The 20,624-nt window shown below is 39.3% G+C and overlaps 1 protein-coding gene across 4 annotated transcripts in view; it reads left to right on the top strand.

Annotated features, from left to right (window-relative positions):
* LOC105692712 (dual 3',5'-cyclic-AMP and -GMP phosphodiesterase 11) overlaps positions 1-20,624 on the top strand; it is a 74,083-nt gene that overhangs the window by 15,554 nt on the left and 37,905 nt on the right. For 2 of the 4 annotated variants that reach the window (XM_048654591.1, XM_020856177.3), the window contains exons 1-2: positions 17,040-17,109; positions 17,876-17,962. In XM_048654591.1, coding sequence (XP_048510548.1) covers positions 17,055-17,109; positions 17,876-17,962 — 142 coding nt within the window. In that variant the 5' untranslated portion in view covers positions 17,040-17,054. Of the gene's footprint in view, positions 1-17,039; positions 17,110-17,875; positions 17,963-20,624 lie in introns of those variants that run through there. The other 2 variants (XM_012412099.3, XM_012412098.3) reach the window with 1 other exon arrangement.

The following is a 20,624-nucleotide window of genomic DNA, read 5'->3' as shown; positions in this document are numbered from 1 at the left end:
CGTATGTCGTGTGCATCATCGCATTACATTCACGAGGCATCATGTATTCATGTGAAAATATCGTATGTGTGAAACGCAATTAAGACAAGTCAAAGTTTAATCTGAGTGATGTGACTGCTCCTCTCTACTTTGGTATTACATATCCTCTTCATATGGGACGTGGCATACATACGTGTGTGCCAGCTAATTGGATTATGTCGCAAAGATCGTTATTGTATGGCAAGAAGGATATTTTCGTTGCAGTGATTTTGTCAGCACGTATTACACCTACTTGTAATTACATACACACGAGTCGATGTTTATTTTTTCGGTTCTTATATATCTGATCATTTATTTGCACGTTACGTGCGTATGCACTGTATCGGGATTAGGGAAATGATATAATGAGAATTAAGAAAAGCAGTAAAGAAATAAAAATAAATTAATAATTAAGTAAGTAAATATAAAACGTCGTATATCTTGGATACAGTACATATTACATCTATGTACACGTGAAGATGAAAATAATTATGCCGTATATTACGTAACGCGGTAAATCTTGCGTATTTAACCTTCACGGATGACGGTTGGCGAGGCCTATAAATGTTGGCTTCCTCTTTGGCAGATGTAAACCATATATATCAAATACATATACAATATCTATATATAGGTATATTCGCGTGATACGATTTATTTATTCGGTATAAATGGGTATAAATTTATTATCGTGTTATAAAATATCAATTTTCTTGATGTGCGATATTTCAATCTGAATTACAACATCTTAAAAATTTTTTTCAAACATACCATCAATTTTTCTTCACAGTCTGCAGGAATCGTACTATCCAGAAGATCGATCAGCGTTGTATTTCAGGGTACACGTGATCCTCGTAACGCGCGAGCTCAGCTATTTATTTTTATTTTAAGTCCTATACGTGCGCACATGGGATACGTCGTACGTTTCGAACTGTCGTTGGAGTTCGATGATCTCGCGTGTAGTGTCAAAGTGTAAATGTAAATCGAATTAATAATATCCGACGACCAGTTGCTCCATATAAATTCATCAGACGCACTTTTACAATATGGAACAGAATAGTGGCCATTTACGAAGCACATTTTCTGCGGTTCAAGATAACAAAAAATGCCGATTCTGTTCGAGAAAGCGAAAAAATTGGGGGTAACTTCTTTAATTTTATAGATAGATAGCAGCGTAGCGCTTTGTTGTGAGACGTCACCTTCAGGGCTGAGCAGAGGTGACGCCCCACAACAAACCGCGCGCCCGTGGCTACCTGACTCCAGCAAAGCTCGGGTTCACTGGTGAATTGAAAAATTCGAATATTTCGACCCATGCATGGATTGCGACGAATCAAAGTAGGTCTACGACTAAAACCAATCGATATGTCTTATAATTTTTCTGCTTCCAACAGCGAATAATTGACGATTACTCGATCGATTGCATGAGAAGATGATTTTGGCTTTCAGATTTGGATTCCTGAACTGATTATACGTGAGATTACCCTTGAGAAGCCAAAAAAAAAATCGATTTTTGGGCCGAAAGTAAAGTAGTTTAAAAATTGATTGTATTACACTTTTCTGACGTATTTTGACCTCAGGAATCCGAATCTGGAAGAAAAATTAATCTATATCTAAAATTGACCGAGTTATCGTCAATTTTCAGCTTTTTGGGGTCAAAAATAAAAAATTGATTTGTTAGTCTATCTTAATGTAATTTGAGCTCAGGAATCCGAATCCGGAAGGAAAATTGATGCATCTGCAAAAATGACCGAGTTATCCCCATTTTTTCGCATTTTTTGGTACAAATTTGAGGATATCTCGAAGGGAAAAAATCGTAGCTCAATTTGAACGACGGATTCGTGTTCCTGAGGTCAAAATACATAAGAAAAGTGCCATACGATCAATTTTTAAAAATAAAAATTTTCGGTCAAAATTTGAAAAAATCGTAAGGGGTACCCCTTGGAAAAATCTCAAATTTCGGCCAAAAATTTTTATTTTTTAAAATTGATCAAGTGATACTTTTCTTATGTATTTTGACCTCAGGAACACGAATCCGTTGGTCAAATTGAGCTACGATTTTTTCCCATCGAGATATCTTCATTTTTCTGCTCCAAAAAGCAAAAAATCGACGATAACTCGATCAATTTCATAGATAGATCATTTTGACTTCCAGATTCGGGTTCCTGGGGTCAAAATACACAAGAATAGCATATAAAATAAAATATTTTTTTTTGGTCCAAAATCGACGAAATTCCAGGGGTTACCCCTTTGAATTTTTTCAATTTTTGGGCCAAAAATGAAGTATTTTCAAAAATAATTGTCGGACACTTTTTTATCGAGCGTATTTAGACTTCAGGAACATGAATTCTTCGACTAATTGAACTACGATCGCAAATCCAATCGAGGAATGTCCATTTTTCCGCTTCAAAACGCGACATATTGGCGATAACTCGATCATTTCGATGGATAGATCATATCAGCTCGCAGATACGGATTTCTGAGCTTAAAATATATCAGAAATTTCTGGAAAAAACATCCCAAAATCCCAATTAGTCAACCTCATATTCATTTTTCTTGTTACATAGATGACATGAACTACGAATCACCGTTAAATGTCTGATCCAAACTGAGAGAGCTGCAGAGACTGATAGAAATATTCCTATTCACGCAGTATATGAATTCGTTGAAATCCAAAAAGAATCGAAAATTTGAAGACCTTTCTTTTTGTATTCTTCGCTCTGTTTTTTCAAACGGATCCGGATACACCCCCGTACAGTCTCATCTGTATGTAACGTAGATGTAACAGGTATACGTCACAATTTCCGTCGCGCCCGCGCTCGTCCCGACGCTATAGCAAGTTCCAATTATAGAGGCATACGCACACATACTCTAGATTCAGCGTTGCTTCTGCGTTCGCAATCGCGATTCGTGGTATTTCAGATAGTATTGGTGCATCTGCTGCCCCATATGCCAAAGGTTTCTCATCTCATCCCGTCTCATCTCCTTCTCTTTCTTCGTAGTCCTTAAATTCGAAGTTCTAAAGATATTACGCAGATTTGTGCTTACGATATGACGTCACGTTTTACTAACACGCGATTAAAAATGATGAGGCACAGAAGCGTTACTTCACATCGCGTTGCAGCACGAGATCTCCAGATACGACTCTCTCTTGCTACATCCGAATATCAACATCCAGATCGTTCACAGCTGGAAATTTTACTATTCGAATTCTTCATTTTTTCATTGCGAAATCAATGCGGTTAGAGTTCTTCGACCATATATTTTCTTGTTCTCAATTTTGACATGCGCACGTCAAGATCTTGGCATACCTGGTTAGGTATATCGAACCGCATGCGGGGAAAAAAGGAAAAAGGTTAGAAGAAATTGAGCTCATCAAGGCGTTCGCGAGAGAGAAAAAAAAATGGAGCTTTTTTCTTCCCAGTTTTTTTAATTTTTCTTCTCATTTCGGCCGTGAGATATTTCAGCGAAATTTCGATGAGTAAGATAGAATGTGAAATTCTTATAACTTTATTTTCTTTCATCTCTCTTTTAATCCGATCTAATATACTTGTTTTGACATTTGCATCCGCACGGTGAATTACACTCAACCCCTCATTTATTCGTGGTTATAACGATACTTTTCACCCCCTCAGACGAGGTAGATAATATAGAATACATCCCCGTTATACGAGAAAAGGTCATCCATCTATAATGTAGTGGAGTCTGGAAACCTCAAAGGCATTCGCGTCTAGGGTTGTCGACATCGTTCACAGAGTGTCGACCTTCATTTTCACTTTGGTGCATTTTAACAGCTGCGAGCAAAAGCAGCGCCCGGTTTCAATTTCAGTTTCATACTTTTCATACTCGGTTAGTCCTTCCTTTTTGTCTTCGGTATTCATTTTCACATTTCATCTCGACGACGCGACGGAGATACTTTAATTCGATTCACCTGATACGAGATGCGGCCGGGATGAGAGCTCTCCCTCCATTACGTTACACACAAGGCGCAATGACTCATTTTTCGATTGAAGGGGAAAAAAAACTTGTAAGATGTCCACTCGTATTAGGTATAGGTGTTGATTATCCTCCTCCTCTGAATGATCGGTCATTCAATGCACAGAGTCATGATTCACTCATCGATCAAATGAATTTATATATACATTTTTTTTCCTCCCTACTTTTATTTCCAACGATCGAAACGATTGATGTCGTTACGACGTTGAGGAACTAAATTCACGTAGTTTATATATGTATACTACATACGTAACGTACGCGTACGTTCTAGAGTTATAGATAAGGATAATTGAGATCAGAAAAGTCCGCCGATTAATTCGTAAACAATATTATCTTCGCTATAGTGGTTTTTTTTTTCATTCCCTCTTTCTTTTTTTCAATTTTTTTTTTTTTTTTTTTTGTTTAGTGTTTGTTGTTTGCTCGTGCAACTCTGCGACCAACGTGCGTTCCGGTGTATAAAGTATATACCTATATACACCCATTCGTCGACGAGGCATGTGATACGGATGTAATTTTATTCGAATTTGAAGAGCATCGAATCGCGCGGCGTAGTAAAATAATGCCCCGAAAATATACGTGGTCGATGTACCGCCAGCGATTAATTCTTCAGATCGTGATTAAACGCCAATACGCTGTACGAAGACGCGTAGAATTTTGACGAGCTCAACTTAACACCCGATGTCACGTATACCATTTTTTAATAACAACAAGTTTAGTTTTATCGACGGTATGTGTTATAGATTTGAGATTACTACTTATATTATTTATTTTTAAACTTTTCTAGACGCACGGAATTAAAAGTGGCGTATCACAAATGACGATCGTTATCTGCGATCGCGTTTCGTAAATTCATTGTATTAAGGTGCGACAGATAATTTTTTGTTCAGTAGGTAAGACTCAAGGTAGAACGTGATGTGATCTCAAAATCGTCGTTCGTATTTTTGAAAATTAATCGAAACCTTAATTTCGTCTTTGAATATTGTTATTCACCTTTTCTTTTTTTTCTGTTTCTTGTTCGAGCGTTTGTGCAGAGTGAATTTGTACAATACGCGAATACATTACAAACGAACGGCGCGCGTTGAACTATAAAGGTGAAAAAAAAAAAAAAAAAAAAGACAAGATTCGTCGTAGGTGGTTATGGAAAGGTGAGTTAGGTATTGTGAATAACAATGGGAAAGAAACACATATATACATATATATATTCGTATATACATATCTATAATGATATAATTAATTAGTATTGTATTCTGCAGGGTTGCGTGTTTGTCAGAGGAGCGCTGCTACCGTATTTATCGCGTAGGTGTATACCTATATAGGTATAGGTATCTTTGGCCTTACAGAGCGTTTACGAGTAATTAAATTTATATTGATAATTGTTTGGTCGTCCTCGATATGTACGGTCGAACGTAACCTTTAATCTAACCACTTGACTTCGATTGACTCAACTTGACTCGCGCTACGCACTTAGCTGACCGACCGCTGCAATAATATATTTATATATGTAACCATACGTACAGATATCCGTTGCGTACGGTTACACACCGCGTTTATACGACGCGCGGACGCGTCTATCGCTACGAAAAAAATCATTATCCCTTGTAATTATCTCTTCGCGTAATCTTTATACCCCGATCCACATGCGCGGTATACGTGTTCTAAAATCCGCAGCTCCGATGATGTTGCCCAATAATAGAAAACGATCTACGTTCAATTAACGTGTTATAAAATAAAATAAAAAAATAAATAAATAAAATAAAGTGAAAAAGAAAAATCAAGTGGGCGCGTTTCTCTCGTAGAATTTTGAGCGCGGTTCCATGATCTCTTTGCGTGGGTATGTAATGTGTGATATGTGTGTACATATGTGTTGCCCCTAGGATATAATATCGTGTATATACTACCGTGCGTATCCTCTGTATGTGCGTATATGTGTAACATTTATATACCGGTGAGAGATATAGGTACTCGTATACAGCAGATTGTGGTTCACCTTGCCAATTGTTACGCGGCGAGCTGTTGGCGCCGGTATATACCGCTAACTGGCGCCAACGTTTAGCTGAAAGAAAAGAGAAAGAGAAAAAGGGAAAAAAAAATGAAATGAATAAATATTTAATTAAACAAATAAAAAAATAAAACAGAATACGGTATATGTATTTAAGCGCGGTCTTGATCTAAATGAGAAATCTTAATTAAGCGGACCATTTAGCAACAGCAGTTTCATTTCGATCGTTCAATCTTTCTTCCTCCGCATTTAGATATAATATATTTCATGTATCAATTCGAATATTATAATGGGACGCGTTCACATTGTACCCATTGAAGATTTTTATAATATCCGTTTCTGGAGCCGAGGGTTCCCAATACTCGAAAATCTTACATACTTCAGTGCGAGATTGGAGAAAAAAATAGTCGGCCTTTTTTGGCCATACTCTGATATATTGTACGTAGTTCCTGCGTGTGTGAATACGATCGACGTCTACGCAATTTATATCTATAATATAAATTACGGCTCGGTAGATTTCATATCTTTCAGTAATTGAGTTGTTATTAATAATATTTATCGAGAATCTTATTAATATCAACCGCAGAGATTACCTGCACCTGTAAGGGTGGTGATTACGATTTGTCGGAAGAAAAAAAAGCCGGATTCTTTTGATATTTTAAAACTATAGTCCGCTTCAATTTATATCTGTAATCGACGTAAAGCTTCTTCAGATATCCTATAGGTGTGTACACGTTGAATCAACACGCGCTGCACTTGAGAAGAAAAATTGAAGAAAAAGTAAATGGAAAAAATACTTTTACAGACTGATTTTTGATTAACCGAATCTTTTATCTTTTCGAACAGCCGTAAAAATCGAAAAAAATAAAAAATATAATAACCACATTACACGACCATCGAGTACTCGATGCATTTTTTCTCTCCTCTCGTCCCTGAGACATCGTTACGCTGTATGTGTTACTGAAAAATGGAATCGAAAAGAAGAATTGAGAAACAAAAAAAAAATGGAATTCCAAACACATGCTATTGCGTTATTATACCCAACCAAAATTTTTATTCAATTTTCTCCGTATCTCTGCGACGCTCTGTAGTAGCAGAATTTTCTCTGCATGCAAGCTGTTGGAAATTTTTTATAAATATGTAGATAACGAAACAAAAAAAAAAAAAATATAATGGGACAGTAAACTGGCGAGGAAACGCGCAGTGCAACCAATAACCTGCACTGCACTACCGCGGCACCAGCAGCATAGATGGTTTGAATAAAAAACGAAAAAAAAGGAAAAAAGGAAATGGGAAAAAATAACACACGTTGCATCGCAACTGCGGAAAAGAAGACCGCTCGCCTTCGGGCTGTGCAGTTATACACGCAGATATAAAATAAGGTTCGTTTATGGCGGTATCATACAGTTTTTTCTCCGGATAAGTAATAATGACGCGAATGAAAACAGATTTTTTTAGTTTTTATTCTTGTGAGAGAAATTTTTTTCTTATCGTTCAAACGTTGAAGAGTAGTGTCGACGGTATACCTGCAGCACAAAAGTGCGTCGTGTTTTATTTTTGAAATGTTTCTTTTTTACTTTTATCTGATTTCTTCGCCAATTTATTGCCAATTACACGAATTACGGTCGTCTCCGCAATCGACGTTGGTACATGTATAGAAGTTTCGTAAAATGAATCTGAAGCATGGATTCTTATCTTAGATTTTCTATCAACAGCTGTGATCCGATTAGATCGCTTGAGAGACGCGCGAACGTGATCCATTAAATTGCTCTCGAAGTCGGCTGCTATATACTACGTAGGTAGTATCGTACGTGTGTATATAGGTATACCTTGTGTGTCTGTGTATAAAAAAGGTTTTCAATATCGTGTAATGCAATAGGATGGGGAAAAAGAAGTAAAAATGAAATAAGGGAAGAAATAAAGAATATACAAGACACAAAACGTTTTGTAAATATATACATTCGTATGAAACGTACATACGAGATACTCCGCTATAAAATATCCACGAATTTACGTCTCTTGAATATTCACTTGAAATACTGTATTATACATAAATGTATGGAGAAAAATTGTTTGAAACTTTGCCCCTGATCTGAGCAGTACATTTTCTTATAAGTGTCGACTTGATTGATAACGAAATTGAATAACGCGAGGGTGAAGACGGGACATTGCACTCCATTGGAATTGAAACGTAGAAATGGTTGAGAAAAATGGCGGACAAGCCACCCCTCGGATATAACATACATCACATCGATATTTACACTCGTTCTTTTCTCTTCCAACTTTTTTTGTCAACGCTTAATCGTGCAGTTGATTTTCAAATTTTCACGTATTACACGTGCAATCGGATTCTTTCGCCCTTTTTTCTGAGCTGAAATTCACGGGCGAGGATTTTTTTCTAAAGCCGATTTCAAAAGGATTCCGTCCTGAAACGAAGATGTAACGTCGACTCGAATGTTCGTAGAGGGAAAAATAACGTTTTTCACGTCTCCGCATATGTTCGATGACGTGTTTCACTAACGTTTATTTATTCATATCATTATGCAGCTCGGATTCGAAGCACGTTTAATTTTCTGTACAAATGGTGTCATTAGTCCAACGTACATACGACCGCAATTGCGTGTTTATTTGTACGGTATTTCAGCTCCATTTGTTTTTCAAAATTTCTGTCCTTCAAATTTGTTAAATTCTCCATCATCGATGATCTCGAATTATCTCTCATACATCTCGAACTCGGAGTTTGCTCCTGTTGGGATTCAACAACGCGGTCGAGTCGATCTCGATGGAAAGCGGATAGATAGCGAGTTTGACGTCGAGAGAAGAAGAAGGATTACGTGGCGGTTGAATTAGCGGTAGCATCAGCGTCGGTACCATTGCAGCGAATTGAAAAAAATAAAAAAAAAAATAAAAAAAAACTGCGGAGTTGTGTGTATCTTGCTAATTGATTGGCGACTCGATGCAGGTTTGAGGCGCCGACTGGTTTATCTCAGGTCAGGTTGTGCGTCTCGGTTACGCGACTCCGGAGACTTTTCAGTTTGATCATTAGTTTGCACAGCTGACTCGTGAATTCCAAGAATCTCTCTCCGGAGTTCGTATCAAACTTTGTTTTATGTCGTACGTGCTGCACCAGGCCATCCGATATACACGCACTCGTACATCTACTTGCATTTATATTTCATGCATACCCTGAACCACCGTACGTGCGGTATACCGGATCACGCGTCTCCAGCGCGTGCCGGAACAGCGAAATCTGAGAAGGATTCGTTCGGATCGTTGTCGACCCTCCACCTCCACCCTCCCCCTCCCCCGTGACATTGACACGTCTCCGTAACGCCCGATTAATGTACGATGCGACTTCATAGAGACAACGGATTTCGTCGTCGAGTCGAAAATTTTATCGCGACCATCTCGCGACGTCCGTGTGCCAAAGTCGCGGAATTGGCGACTCGTACGGGTAGAGTTGAAATTTCACGCGGACCTTAGGATACGTTTGATAAAATTATGATCCTGCGACTGTACGCTGCGGCATCGCCGCGGCGAATCACGTACCTACGCGATAAAACTTCTTCGCGTTTTGACCCCCCGGCGCAATTCTTCCCTTTTTTTTTTTTTTTCATCTCTTTTCTTTTCTTTTCTTTTTGCCACGGTACCCCGAGGAAGTGGACAATTTTTGGTTTACGAGCCGCGATCGGCGGTACCGAAATATTTCGGCGTTAAACCGTACGGTGCCTTAAAGTCTCGACGCTAGGCGCCGACCTCTCGAATCTCGGCAATTTTGAAAACCAGGTCGAGCTCTGCAACGAGGACTTCCGTATAACGTATACCTCGGACAAATATACCATCCTGTTAGGATAACATCAACCGAGCAGATATCGGATCCGCAGAATCAGTTCGTTTCCATGAAATTAACGTATCTTCGGACACACCTACCGATCGCTGCTTCGTCGAAGAATTAACTCACGTATACACATCACAACGTTCGGTACGAAGTATGATCATCCCGATATTTTTTCTCGGTCATCGAAACGAATAGAGAAACGAAGTTGCGCAAATTTTCTGTACATTAAAATGACGGCGCACACCGTGTATAGCATGCGGGGGGGAGAGGATATATAAAATCCAGACGGATTGTTCGCGTATCTCCGAAGGGTATTCGGATCCGTGTGAGAGTACATCTGTACGAGAATGGTCCAGCGTCTGCCGGCTGCTGGTGTTACAGTCGTACGGAAACGCCCACAGCCTCGGTCAGGCCATTACCGGATATACCGTGACATATTACGGCATGCCACTCTCACACCGCGACGACCCAGCGGCTATCCTATCACTTAGGACGAATATTCGAATGACGTAAACTTCACTTCCGTTTTATTACATTCTATCTGCAGGCGCATTATACCTAGTACCTTTTTCGCATCCTTTTTACGCTGTATAATTTGTTGAAATTTTGAAATTAACGCGTTTCATCTGTATCGAGACAAGTGCAGATTATACGCATTAGATGTAAATCGCGTAGAGAATTTGAGTTTTTTGTTTCATTCGATTTCACTGAGGTTTGTCGCGCTCCCGATGACAGAACATGTGGAAGTCGACCTTGACGACGATTCTGCATCGGTTGACAATTATTTGATTCTTTTTTTTTCTTTCGTCATGGATATCGACGACTGAATCATCGAAGAGGTTTCGAACGCGGACAGAAATACTGTCGCACACAGGTACTCATTATACATTACACTCACCGCCATTGGTAATAATGCGATTTATTAATTAATTAATACCGTAGGCTCGTTTCATTATGGGGCGCACAAATATGGCATAGTTATATACAGTTGCTCGTATCGTATGTTTGTTTTTTTTTTTTTTTATCGAAGCAGTTTATCTATCGCGGCAAACAGATTCTAAAACCATTGTACTCCAATTTTGGCTATTCGTGTCATCGATCAAACGAGCATTCGTACATCAAGATATACATTTCAATTCAATGTACGTATACGCTACGAGGTTGCAAGGAGAAAAAAAAAAAAGAAAAAATTAAACCAATAAAAAATACTCCAACCGCGGTATCAGTTTCGTTATAAAGTGTACGTTGTGCAATATAATGGTGAATCTTTATTTGAATAACAGTAATAAAAATTGAAAAAATTTTTATCAACATCGCACGTGTACAGGGTGAGTCACAAGAGGTGTCCGAATGGGTGGAGACCAGTCGAGGTCACGCCTCGCTCCACAGCCAATGAACAGCGTTTCGCAGTCTCCGCCTCTTCGGACACTTCTGGTGACTCACACTGTACACGAATATTCGAAGAGAAAATCGGTTCCGATCGAAAGAATATTTTTCTTCATCGACGCGCCGATAGCCGAATCGTGGCGCGAGTGAAATCTTTCAGCGAAACGTGATGAAGCCAGAGCCCAGAGCGCATATTTTCGGCGTGGTGAGATAGATGCGTAGACACTTGATATACGATCTATTTTGTAAATAGTTATTTTCGATCGTTACATAGACATAAAATTGGTCGTAGGTATACATCGCAGAAGCCTATTAGTTATAATTATACTTCTATACACAGAGCAGTATCCCGCGGTATTGGAAAAACGTTACGGTGGTTGGATAGAAATCATCTATAACGTATAAACCAATATAAGTGATCGTGGAATTGACACAAATAGATTTTTATTACGTCGAACCCATTGAACGCTGCCGTATATATTTAACGTGTATGGGTAACGCATACGCGTGTGCACGCGACGTCCGTTTTCATCTTGGCTCAGAGACCGGGCGAGTCGCATTTATTTTCATATAATTTTGTAACTCGTACGTATCTGCATCTTTCTCCTATAAACGTGTGCAAACAAATGAGAGTTCTTTTTTACCAAATTGTTGTTAGAATTTATATACGACAGGAAAACCAAAAGAGAAAAACAGGATAGGTCTCTTCATATATAAATAGCGTGCACCAAAACCCATTAACAGATAATTATATTGATTCAGACTCTGCGAGCGCCGATAACATTTTTTTGCAATTAAACGACCGGCGTTACAAAAACCGCAGCGGCGGCGCTGAGTGAGAAAACAAAAAAGTAGAAAAAAGATGGCAGCGTACAAAATAACAGAACAGTTTATAACTCGGAATTATTATAAATTACTCGTATGACTTTTGTTACAACTTTTATCCATTAGGTAAAGGGATAATTCAACGTACACGCTCTCGCCGACGACAAGAAGAAGAAAAAGAAAATTTAGAAAATGAAAAGAGAGAAGTCGCGACGTTAATACCGACGAGAAGTTTCGCTCGATTGGTGAGCGCTAACGAATTAACGATAGCTGCTATATTACGTACAGTATACATGTAACGTACCGGATCACATTGACGATCAAGCTGCTGGGGGTGCGCGGTAATAACAATTAGTAATAACTATTTACGAGCACATAGTACCATTAATTTATAATAATTGACAGGGTTGGTGTACGTAATATACCGGGCGAATTATTGTCATTATTATTTTTATCGTTATCATCGCAGGGTGTGGTAGGGAAAATAATATATCCGGGTACGCGCGTAGCGTAATGCAGAAATTAATAGAAAATCAAGTTCCCCAGATTTATATTATATACCGCGTATAACAATGCTGAGAAAAGTTGAATTCTCCGGCGAGAAATCTTACGATAATCAGACATTGTTCTAGCTCGAACTATACCTACCTTCCGCTACTGCGGATCTCGCTAAAGATCCAGGTTATACACGCGCACCCCGCTGCTTTGGATGGAATTCAAGAACTGGTTGAAACAATATGACCACCGACGCGAGGGATGAAACTTTTCTCTCCGTGCGATTCTCGCAATTTTTTTTTTTTTTTCTTCTCTTCGCTCTTCGTTAAATTTTCTTACCGATTCCATAATTTAATGATCCTAGGCTCCCTTCCCCAGCGACACAATTTCTCTATACATGAAAAATACATTTGTCATTTTTACCATTTCTTTTTTTTCTTTTTTTTTTTCTCTTCAATCTACCTCAGTCACCGTCGCGGCGATGAGAACCGCGCGCTTAAATATATCCGTTGTAAAAATGAGGTTTTCTTCTTCTTTTCGCGTGTGAAAATCGCGTGTATATATTAAAGGGCGTGTTTACAAGCCGCGGTAACGTCATTACACTTTGAACGTGACTCAGACCGTGTGACGTAATTAGACACACCGTATATTTTGCGGTCTTGCATGGCTCTAAGGGTGAGACCGTATAATCAAGTTGTCGAGGGAGAAATAAAGTTATGCGCCGAAATGCGTTTTTACGACGATACATACGTATATATATATATACATAATTGAATACGCCAATTATCTGTGCGTATATACCTATCATACCCGCGCGTACAATATGCCTACGAACAACGTAACGAAAAAGCAAAAGAATCGGTTTTTCTCTCTCTCGAATTGAAAAGTTATCCTTATCGTTCGAAGATTAAAATTTATTCCTCATATTTGACATTTTTATAGAGCAACTCGGAATATCTTCAACGTGCAAGATTTAACAGACTTGCCACCTGAATGAGCGATAACTATAACGCGGTGGAAATTGAGGGGTAAAAACTACGCTGATCCAAAAGGAACAAAGATCCGGATTTCGCGGTGCCGGGATAATAGTTTATACGGCCGTATAACGCTGCACCACCTGAACCTCGGTAATTACCCATATCGTATCTTCTCTTGGTGCGATTATAACGTACGTACGTATACACGTGTATATATATCTCTGGCGTATATTTCATCCCACGAAAATTCCTTCGGCTCTGACGCAAAATGCGGAGTTGCGTGACGTTTATTATAATCCCGGAAGGTTATAATGTCGAGTGGAAATTTAAACGTATGTGGAGAAACCCCGACGATCGGACGATGATCGTCCACGATTTAAAAAAAAAAAAAAAAAAAGAAAGAAAGAAAGAAACGTGGAATTTTACACTTTTTCATCCGTTCGAAAGTTCAAATTTGAAAATTAAAAAAAAGAACAAAATCACCTGATAGAAAAACTGATCAGAGAAACGACATATTATTTTGACATATTATATGGCAAAGCGTAATGTTACGGTGAAACTAACTCATCAATCTCATATTATGTATAATGGGATTATTCCATTACGTGTATCGTAACCCGTCACGTTACTTCGATTATCGATGGCTATCGTACATAGCTCGTATATTATCCGGATTATCGTAATAGTTGGATGAGAATTATCATGTACACATTGTACATCGCACGTCGTACGGGCGAGGATTGCACGTAGTTTTTATTAACAATATTCTAATGATTGTACAGATGGAGTCGCGGTGTAATGCGCAGCTGTAAAATTATACAAGGGAAGTTTCGTTACGCGGCGAACACCGTTAATAATTTCGTGTACATCTGAGATTTTTTATAATGTTTTTCTTCTTTTAAATTCACGATTGTCCCGCGTCCGTGGAATTTTACAACGAACAACGGACCCATGAGAAGGTAAAAAAAAATTGCACGAAATGAAATGAAAAAATAAGTCAAGCTGTGAATACCCGTGACATACGCGCACCAAAGAGGTTATCCTTTAATTTTATTTTCGATATGCAAATCAATCATAATATGTTTTTCGTCGATAATAAATATAAAAGGAAATTTTTCGAATCCGAAATCATCGAACGGAGGTTTTTCGTAAACGTCCTGTGCGCGATGTATTAAGTTTAATTTAGGAAAACGAAATTTCCCCTGCATCCTACGACGTTTCGGATTTTATTCATGTTTTAAAATAACCCGACGGGGGTCTTTTTTCCCTTCAATTTTTGTTTTTTTTTTCTATTCGGTTCTGAGCTACCACCCCTGTACCATTAGCGAAGATGCGGCTTTGTGTTATACAGCGGAGTTATAGAGGGTGATTCGTCTCCGTGCACTTCATCTAAGCTGGCTTGCGTCAACATTCTGTCAGGCCAATCGATTCCCAGTCGTAAATCAAGAACTCTTTTGTTAAAAAATGATATAACGAAAAAAAAAAAAAAACAGAAGCAGATTGATAGAAAAATAAGGTAAAAGAAAATTGAGTTCGAGTCACGTAATCGGTGGTGAAAATCACTTCGATATCACGTGGAATGGAAAATTCTGTGTACAAAATGTGTTTTTCTTCAAAACATAAAAAATCTTTCACGTCGATTTCTATTTGTACGTGAAAATCGATTATCGCGGTACTTGTACGAGTAGCGCACAAGAGCGACGTTACTTGTACACGTGGTACGTTGAAATGTTATTCTGAAAAACGGTAGCTAAATTCGTGCGGAATTTCGCAAGATATTTTTGCGCAGCAACTGAATAGAAAATTGTATATCTATGTCGGTGGTTTTTCTGCCGTCTATAGTTGTAACAACGATGATGAAATTCTTCGTCTTAAAAGCAACATGTCGTCGCGTCGTGGCGGCTCTAGTTCTTTCATCTTACTTAACCGCCAAATAATTTAATCAGCCGAACCGCGCTCAATTTACTTCCTCTCCGGAAGATTAATTTGATCTTTGTCACCAGACCGCGGCGCTCTTACATACCATCTCCTTTATCCGTTGCTGACGTTTGATTTCCGTTGTCAATTATATCATACTTCTCTCGAATGGTGCACAGCGGCCGACTTTACAGTTCGTTTCAACGTTTGCGCGGATTTTATTATAACCCGGCTCTAACTCTGGTCGCTAAACGGCTCTGTAACTTGTGAAAAAGTTCGCACGTTCGTCATGTGCTTCACATGACTAGTCGGAACGAAAAAAGTAAAACAAATAAACCAAAAATCATTAAAATTTAGACAAAAGGATTCCTTCGGACCCTAGAAAAATTGTTTGAAGAAATTTTTGCATAACGTTAACCTCCTTTTTTTATACGTATATACTTTTCTGTATCGAATACCTCAGACTACACGCATACCGCGGTATACTCGCAGAAGTAAGTTGCGGTAATACATCTGATCCGTTATTTGAAACGTTCAGGAATATAATCCGGTGAAAAATTGGAGGGGAAAAAATTGTACGAAGTTTTCGATTTGTGCAAACAACTATTTCGTGTAAAATTATTCACGTCGCGCATGAAATTCTGTACGGATATATTGGCACGGATTTAAGACTGGGAAAAATAATTTTGCGTCTCGAGGCGGGAGTTTAGTTTTTTTTATCTTCTGAAAATTTTTCCTCCGACAATCGATTTATCTTATTGTCCTACAGTTGTATTGTTTCGTGTCATCGCAGAAGAGAGGCACAGCCGCGTGTGTTCGCGGTGTGTAATATTGGTAATTAAGAATTGATGAAAGCGTGGTTAATCGAAGCCGCGTTCGATCGAATCGCGCAGACCTAAATGTACGAATGGAAAATATATATGGTAACCCTGTAAATTACTCATCTAAATATGTAATAACGTTTTAATGATACTGAGAAAAGTGTTGCGGGTTATACGCGTCCTTCGTATTATCTGCATGTAATTTGATGGATGATTAGGTAAAACCGGCCGGCTATATACCTATACCCAATGTACGTGTAATTCAGTTCTTCCTCCTCACAGCTGTCGTGACAGACCTCGGTAAATAAATTTTCATAATTTCATTCCGCGTACATACGACGACCATAATTGCGCCCATTAACTCGATGAGTAGATCATACTTTAGCGGATGAATCGAGCCAACTATTTGCGTACACGAACAAAATTGATACTCGAAAGGATCACGGACACGTGTATGATATAAAAGCTAATCGCTTACGGCTCGCGGTTACCGGGTCAGCAAATACAGGTATCAATTCTACATTAACTCCAAGTACAGTGGGAAGGATATAATCGAGGTGTGTGTGTGCGTGTGCGTCGTACGTAATTGTAAAGAAACCCTTCCGAAGCACGCACAACCATCCAACGGATGGGAGGATGACCGTTGACCATTGACAATTGATTGATGTATGAAAGCTGCGGTGGGTAGAGGGAGAAATGGCAAAGGTTGGTTGGTCACAGTCGGTCGGTCGCTCGAAGAAATCGTCATTTCGAAACGATACCTCCGACCGTTTAGGGGTGATCGGAAAATGACGAACACCTGGAAAAGGTGGTCTCCAGCCATATTGGTGGCGACGGCTCCAGGTACATTTCTGAATTTTTTTTTGCTTTCCTTTCGTTCGTCGGCTGGGCGAACATCGTTAGCAAGTACGATTTCTTCATTTTCCAATAATTATTATCGTTAGTTTCACTTCGATGACGTAGCGAACATTTTCGAACGGATGGATGAGTATGTACACAAAAATTAGTGGAAAAATTTGGTAGAAAAAATAAACCCTCTGACATTCTGCGAACTAATTTGTTTAAAATATCTTTCAGCTATTATTTTCATCCGTGGCGTGAAATTTCTAAAAAAAAAAAAATTAAAAAATTAAAAAATATGTGAAATCATCGGAGCGTTCTTAAGAATAATTTAGCACATCATTTCTCGACAAAAAATATGTTTACTCCAAACTGATTATTTGTATATATAGATCTATGGAATTTTTCTTGTATGCAATAAATTTTTGTCCGTTCACAACAACGGATCGGTGAATTTTTTTCCATACTAATAATTTTCATGTAATTTTTTCTTTTGAGGCTGGCAACAATCTCCTTTTTTTCCATCGGGTACGTAGAATCTGTACAAATCAACTTTGGAATTTTTTCAATTCTCAAAGGTCTTGATTCAGATCGAAGTTTTTTGTTCGATCGAATGAAACTAAATACAGTGAATCGAAGCGAATGTTTTTCACATCAAAGGCAAATTCTTATCTATTCTCAGCCGTTCTTTTTCGAAGATCAAAGAAAAATCAAATGAAAATCCAAATCTGGCCGATATAATATATCGTTGTGTCCATTTTTGTTCTAGGTACGCGGAACGCAGTCACACTGGCTGCCTCCGCAGGTAACCCTTCGGCGCACCCTCCAGTGCTCTGGAGTTTGCGCAGAAAACAAGGTGAGTTTATTAATTTATCGAGTTATAGAAATTAAACGGTTTAATGCGCGCAACGGGGTTAAGATACTTTCTTCCCCTCTCATCCGATCGCGATCCTATAGGCCGATGATCTCTTTCCGTCCACTTCCAGCGTTCTTTCATTAATTCCGTCATTAGCGCGCCTCTCCTTCCGAACTCTTCCATCATTTTCCCTCTCGCTTTCTCCTCTCCCGTTTCATCTCCGCTCGTATGCCACTCGGATTGACACGCCGGGGTCAATGAGAAGGTCGGCGTACCGAGATTGTATCGTATTAGTCAGTCGAGAAATTGACCCTGACCAATTGGCCAGTTGGCCAGCTGACTGTCAGGCGTTAAATTTGCCGCTCTCTCACTCTCCAGGCCTTTTCCACATCAAAGTTCAACGCAATTTTATCGAATTATTCGTTGCCTTCCCCACGCTGGCGTCTCGTCTCGATCTAGGATCCCAACAGATGAAGGCGACGTCGAAGAGAAGGAAAAATTTATGTTACACTCTTAGTCGTACCTGTTCGTTGCGGCCAACTATCCGAAAGAGGATGCAACTTGAAAACGTGCCTTCGAACAGTCATCTGTCTCTCCGAAGTTGTACGTTTCCTAAATTTCTCTGAAGATAGAAGCCGTTACACGTAGGTACACGTACATATAGATTTTATGGATTTCCTGTCCGAAACTCATCGCGTATCTCCGAACTAAACGTTTATACTGTGCGAAAGAGTTTGAAGAAATAATTATCTTTTCTCTCTTTTTTTTTTTCTCATGTTCTTTTCCTCTCTCGTCTTCAATGCCGTTCATCTCGCTAATCGCATTCATGGTACAAGTTTGTTAAATAGCCCCTTTGTGGATGTACACGCCTTCCATGAACTCGCATACATCATACTTCTGTTTCTCTGTGTGATGCAAAGAAAAAAAAAAAAAATAATATGCAGATACGCAGACACAAATGTGTTGCGAATATTATGTGGGATTTTTATGAAATGTATCTACGTATTACGTACGCGTACGAGTATACTCAACTTTCCATTGGATCGATACGTACAATCGCTTTTCCCCTCAGCTTCATTGATTAATCATTATTCGTAACACCTGCTAGTTATTACCACTCGTATGATGTTTATGAAGAGACTTTCGATACCAAATGTGAAACTACATGGGAACGTATGTGCGACGCAATGTTAATTCTTTTATTCTACTCATGCTCGTTGCAACAGGCGATATCCACACCCGATTATTCCGTATCAATTAATTAAGCTCGCAAGGTGAGTCTCAGTTTTATACGCGATTATGCAGGTTAAATTTTTTTTTTTGCGATTCGCTTGGGTCGGATTTGGTTGTGCGAGCGACGGTTTTCGCGTCGTCGTCGAGTCAGGTTGGGTCAGGCTACGCACCGTCATAGCCTTGCGCGAATTCTATGCAAAATACGACGTCTGGCATTGACATGCTTGTTGACGTCTGTATTGTTGCTAATGTCGGTGTTGGAAGGCGTTACTTATCAATCTCTCCGCGCTATACCTCAACACTCACCACATGAACGGAATAGTTACATAGTTCGGAGCATGGTTGGAGCTGAAACGTTGCCACTCAGCTCGTACTTAAACTCGATGTAAAGGAAAGCTCCATATGCACTGACCTCACCGTGTCACAACTGTCATCGCCTGATTCAGAACTGAACTAATTCACCACCGGCTCGTCCTGTTACGGACGAGCATCGCGTGGGCGTCGCCACCGACGAAACGAACATTTTTTTATCCAAGACAAGAGGACGGTACAAGACGGTGGCAAGGATTAGGTATCGGGTTATCGTGAGTTTCCAACACCATAATCTCGACAAACTTCCATCTTTCATATTTCATTCTTCTTTTCTCCATTTTTTCTTTTTTTTTTTCTTTCTTTTTCCACGTTTCTCTTCTTTCTCCACAGACTACACGTCAGACGCGAACTCGTATCTTTCAAGCCTCATCTGCACAAGTCCCAGCTGTCATCCGCGTATAGAGCGTATTATAGCCACGGTTTATAGCGCTTACCGGAAGCGGCCCACTACATCCGGTCTGTCCGAGAGTCGCAGCCTCTTTACTTTTTTTTTTTTTTTTTCTTCTCACTCACTCACTCACTCCTACCGTTGCATCCAACGGTTACCCAGCTGCACAACCTCCTCGTTTCCTCGCTTCCTTGCTTCCATATTTCCTAGTCTGATGATCCGCCCGCCGCGGCGTTTCCTCCTCAACACATCGGCACATGTCATGTCTCTTCATTTAGGAAGAGACTTCTAATCTGCTTCTCGAATGTTGAACCATCGACTAATCTACCCTACGATTAACCATCCGTTCAACTTGTGTGTATACGTATATCAGCGTGTACCTAATACGCTCGTTATACCGCCGGCAATGAGTTCGGTGATTAGAATTTCGTGTTACTTTCACCATACATGGTCTGAGTTATATACGTGAAATTTTGAAGGAATCGACGTTACAGTCCTGAAAAATTCGATGGGGAGTTCGGGATTGTCAATCGGTAAAAGTTGCAGTATTGCGCCCGTTTTTCGAGCAGAGGAGATGCTCACTCATGGAATCTTGGCCAACGCCGGTTCTTCGTATACTTGGTAGTGTAACGTAACTATATGCGAATGTAACATACGTCTCCTCGTCTT

This window comes from Athalia rosae, chromosome 4 (assembly GCF_917208135.1).
Source record: "Athalia rosae chromosome 4, iyAthRosa1.1, whole genome shotgun sequence".
In the NCBI taxonomy this organism is placed as follows: Eukaryota; Metazoa; Arthropoda; class Insecta; order Hymenoptera; family Athaliidae; genus Athalia; species Athalia rosae.
This window is presented reverse-complemented; position numbering and strand designations above follow the sequence as displayed.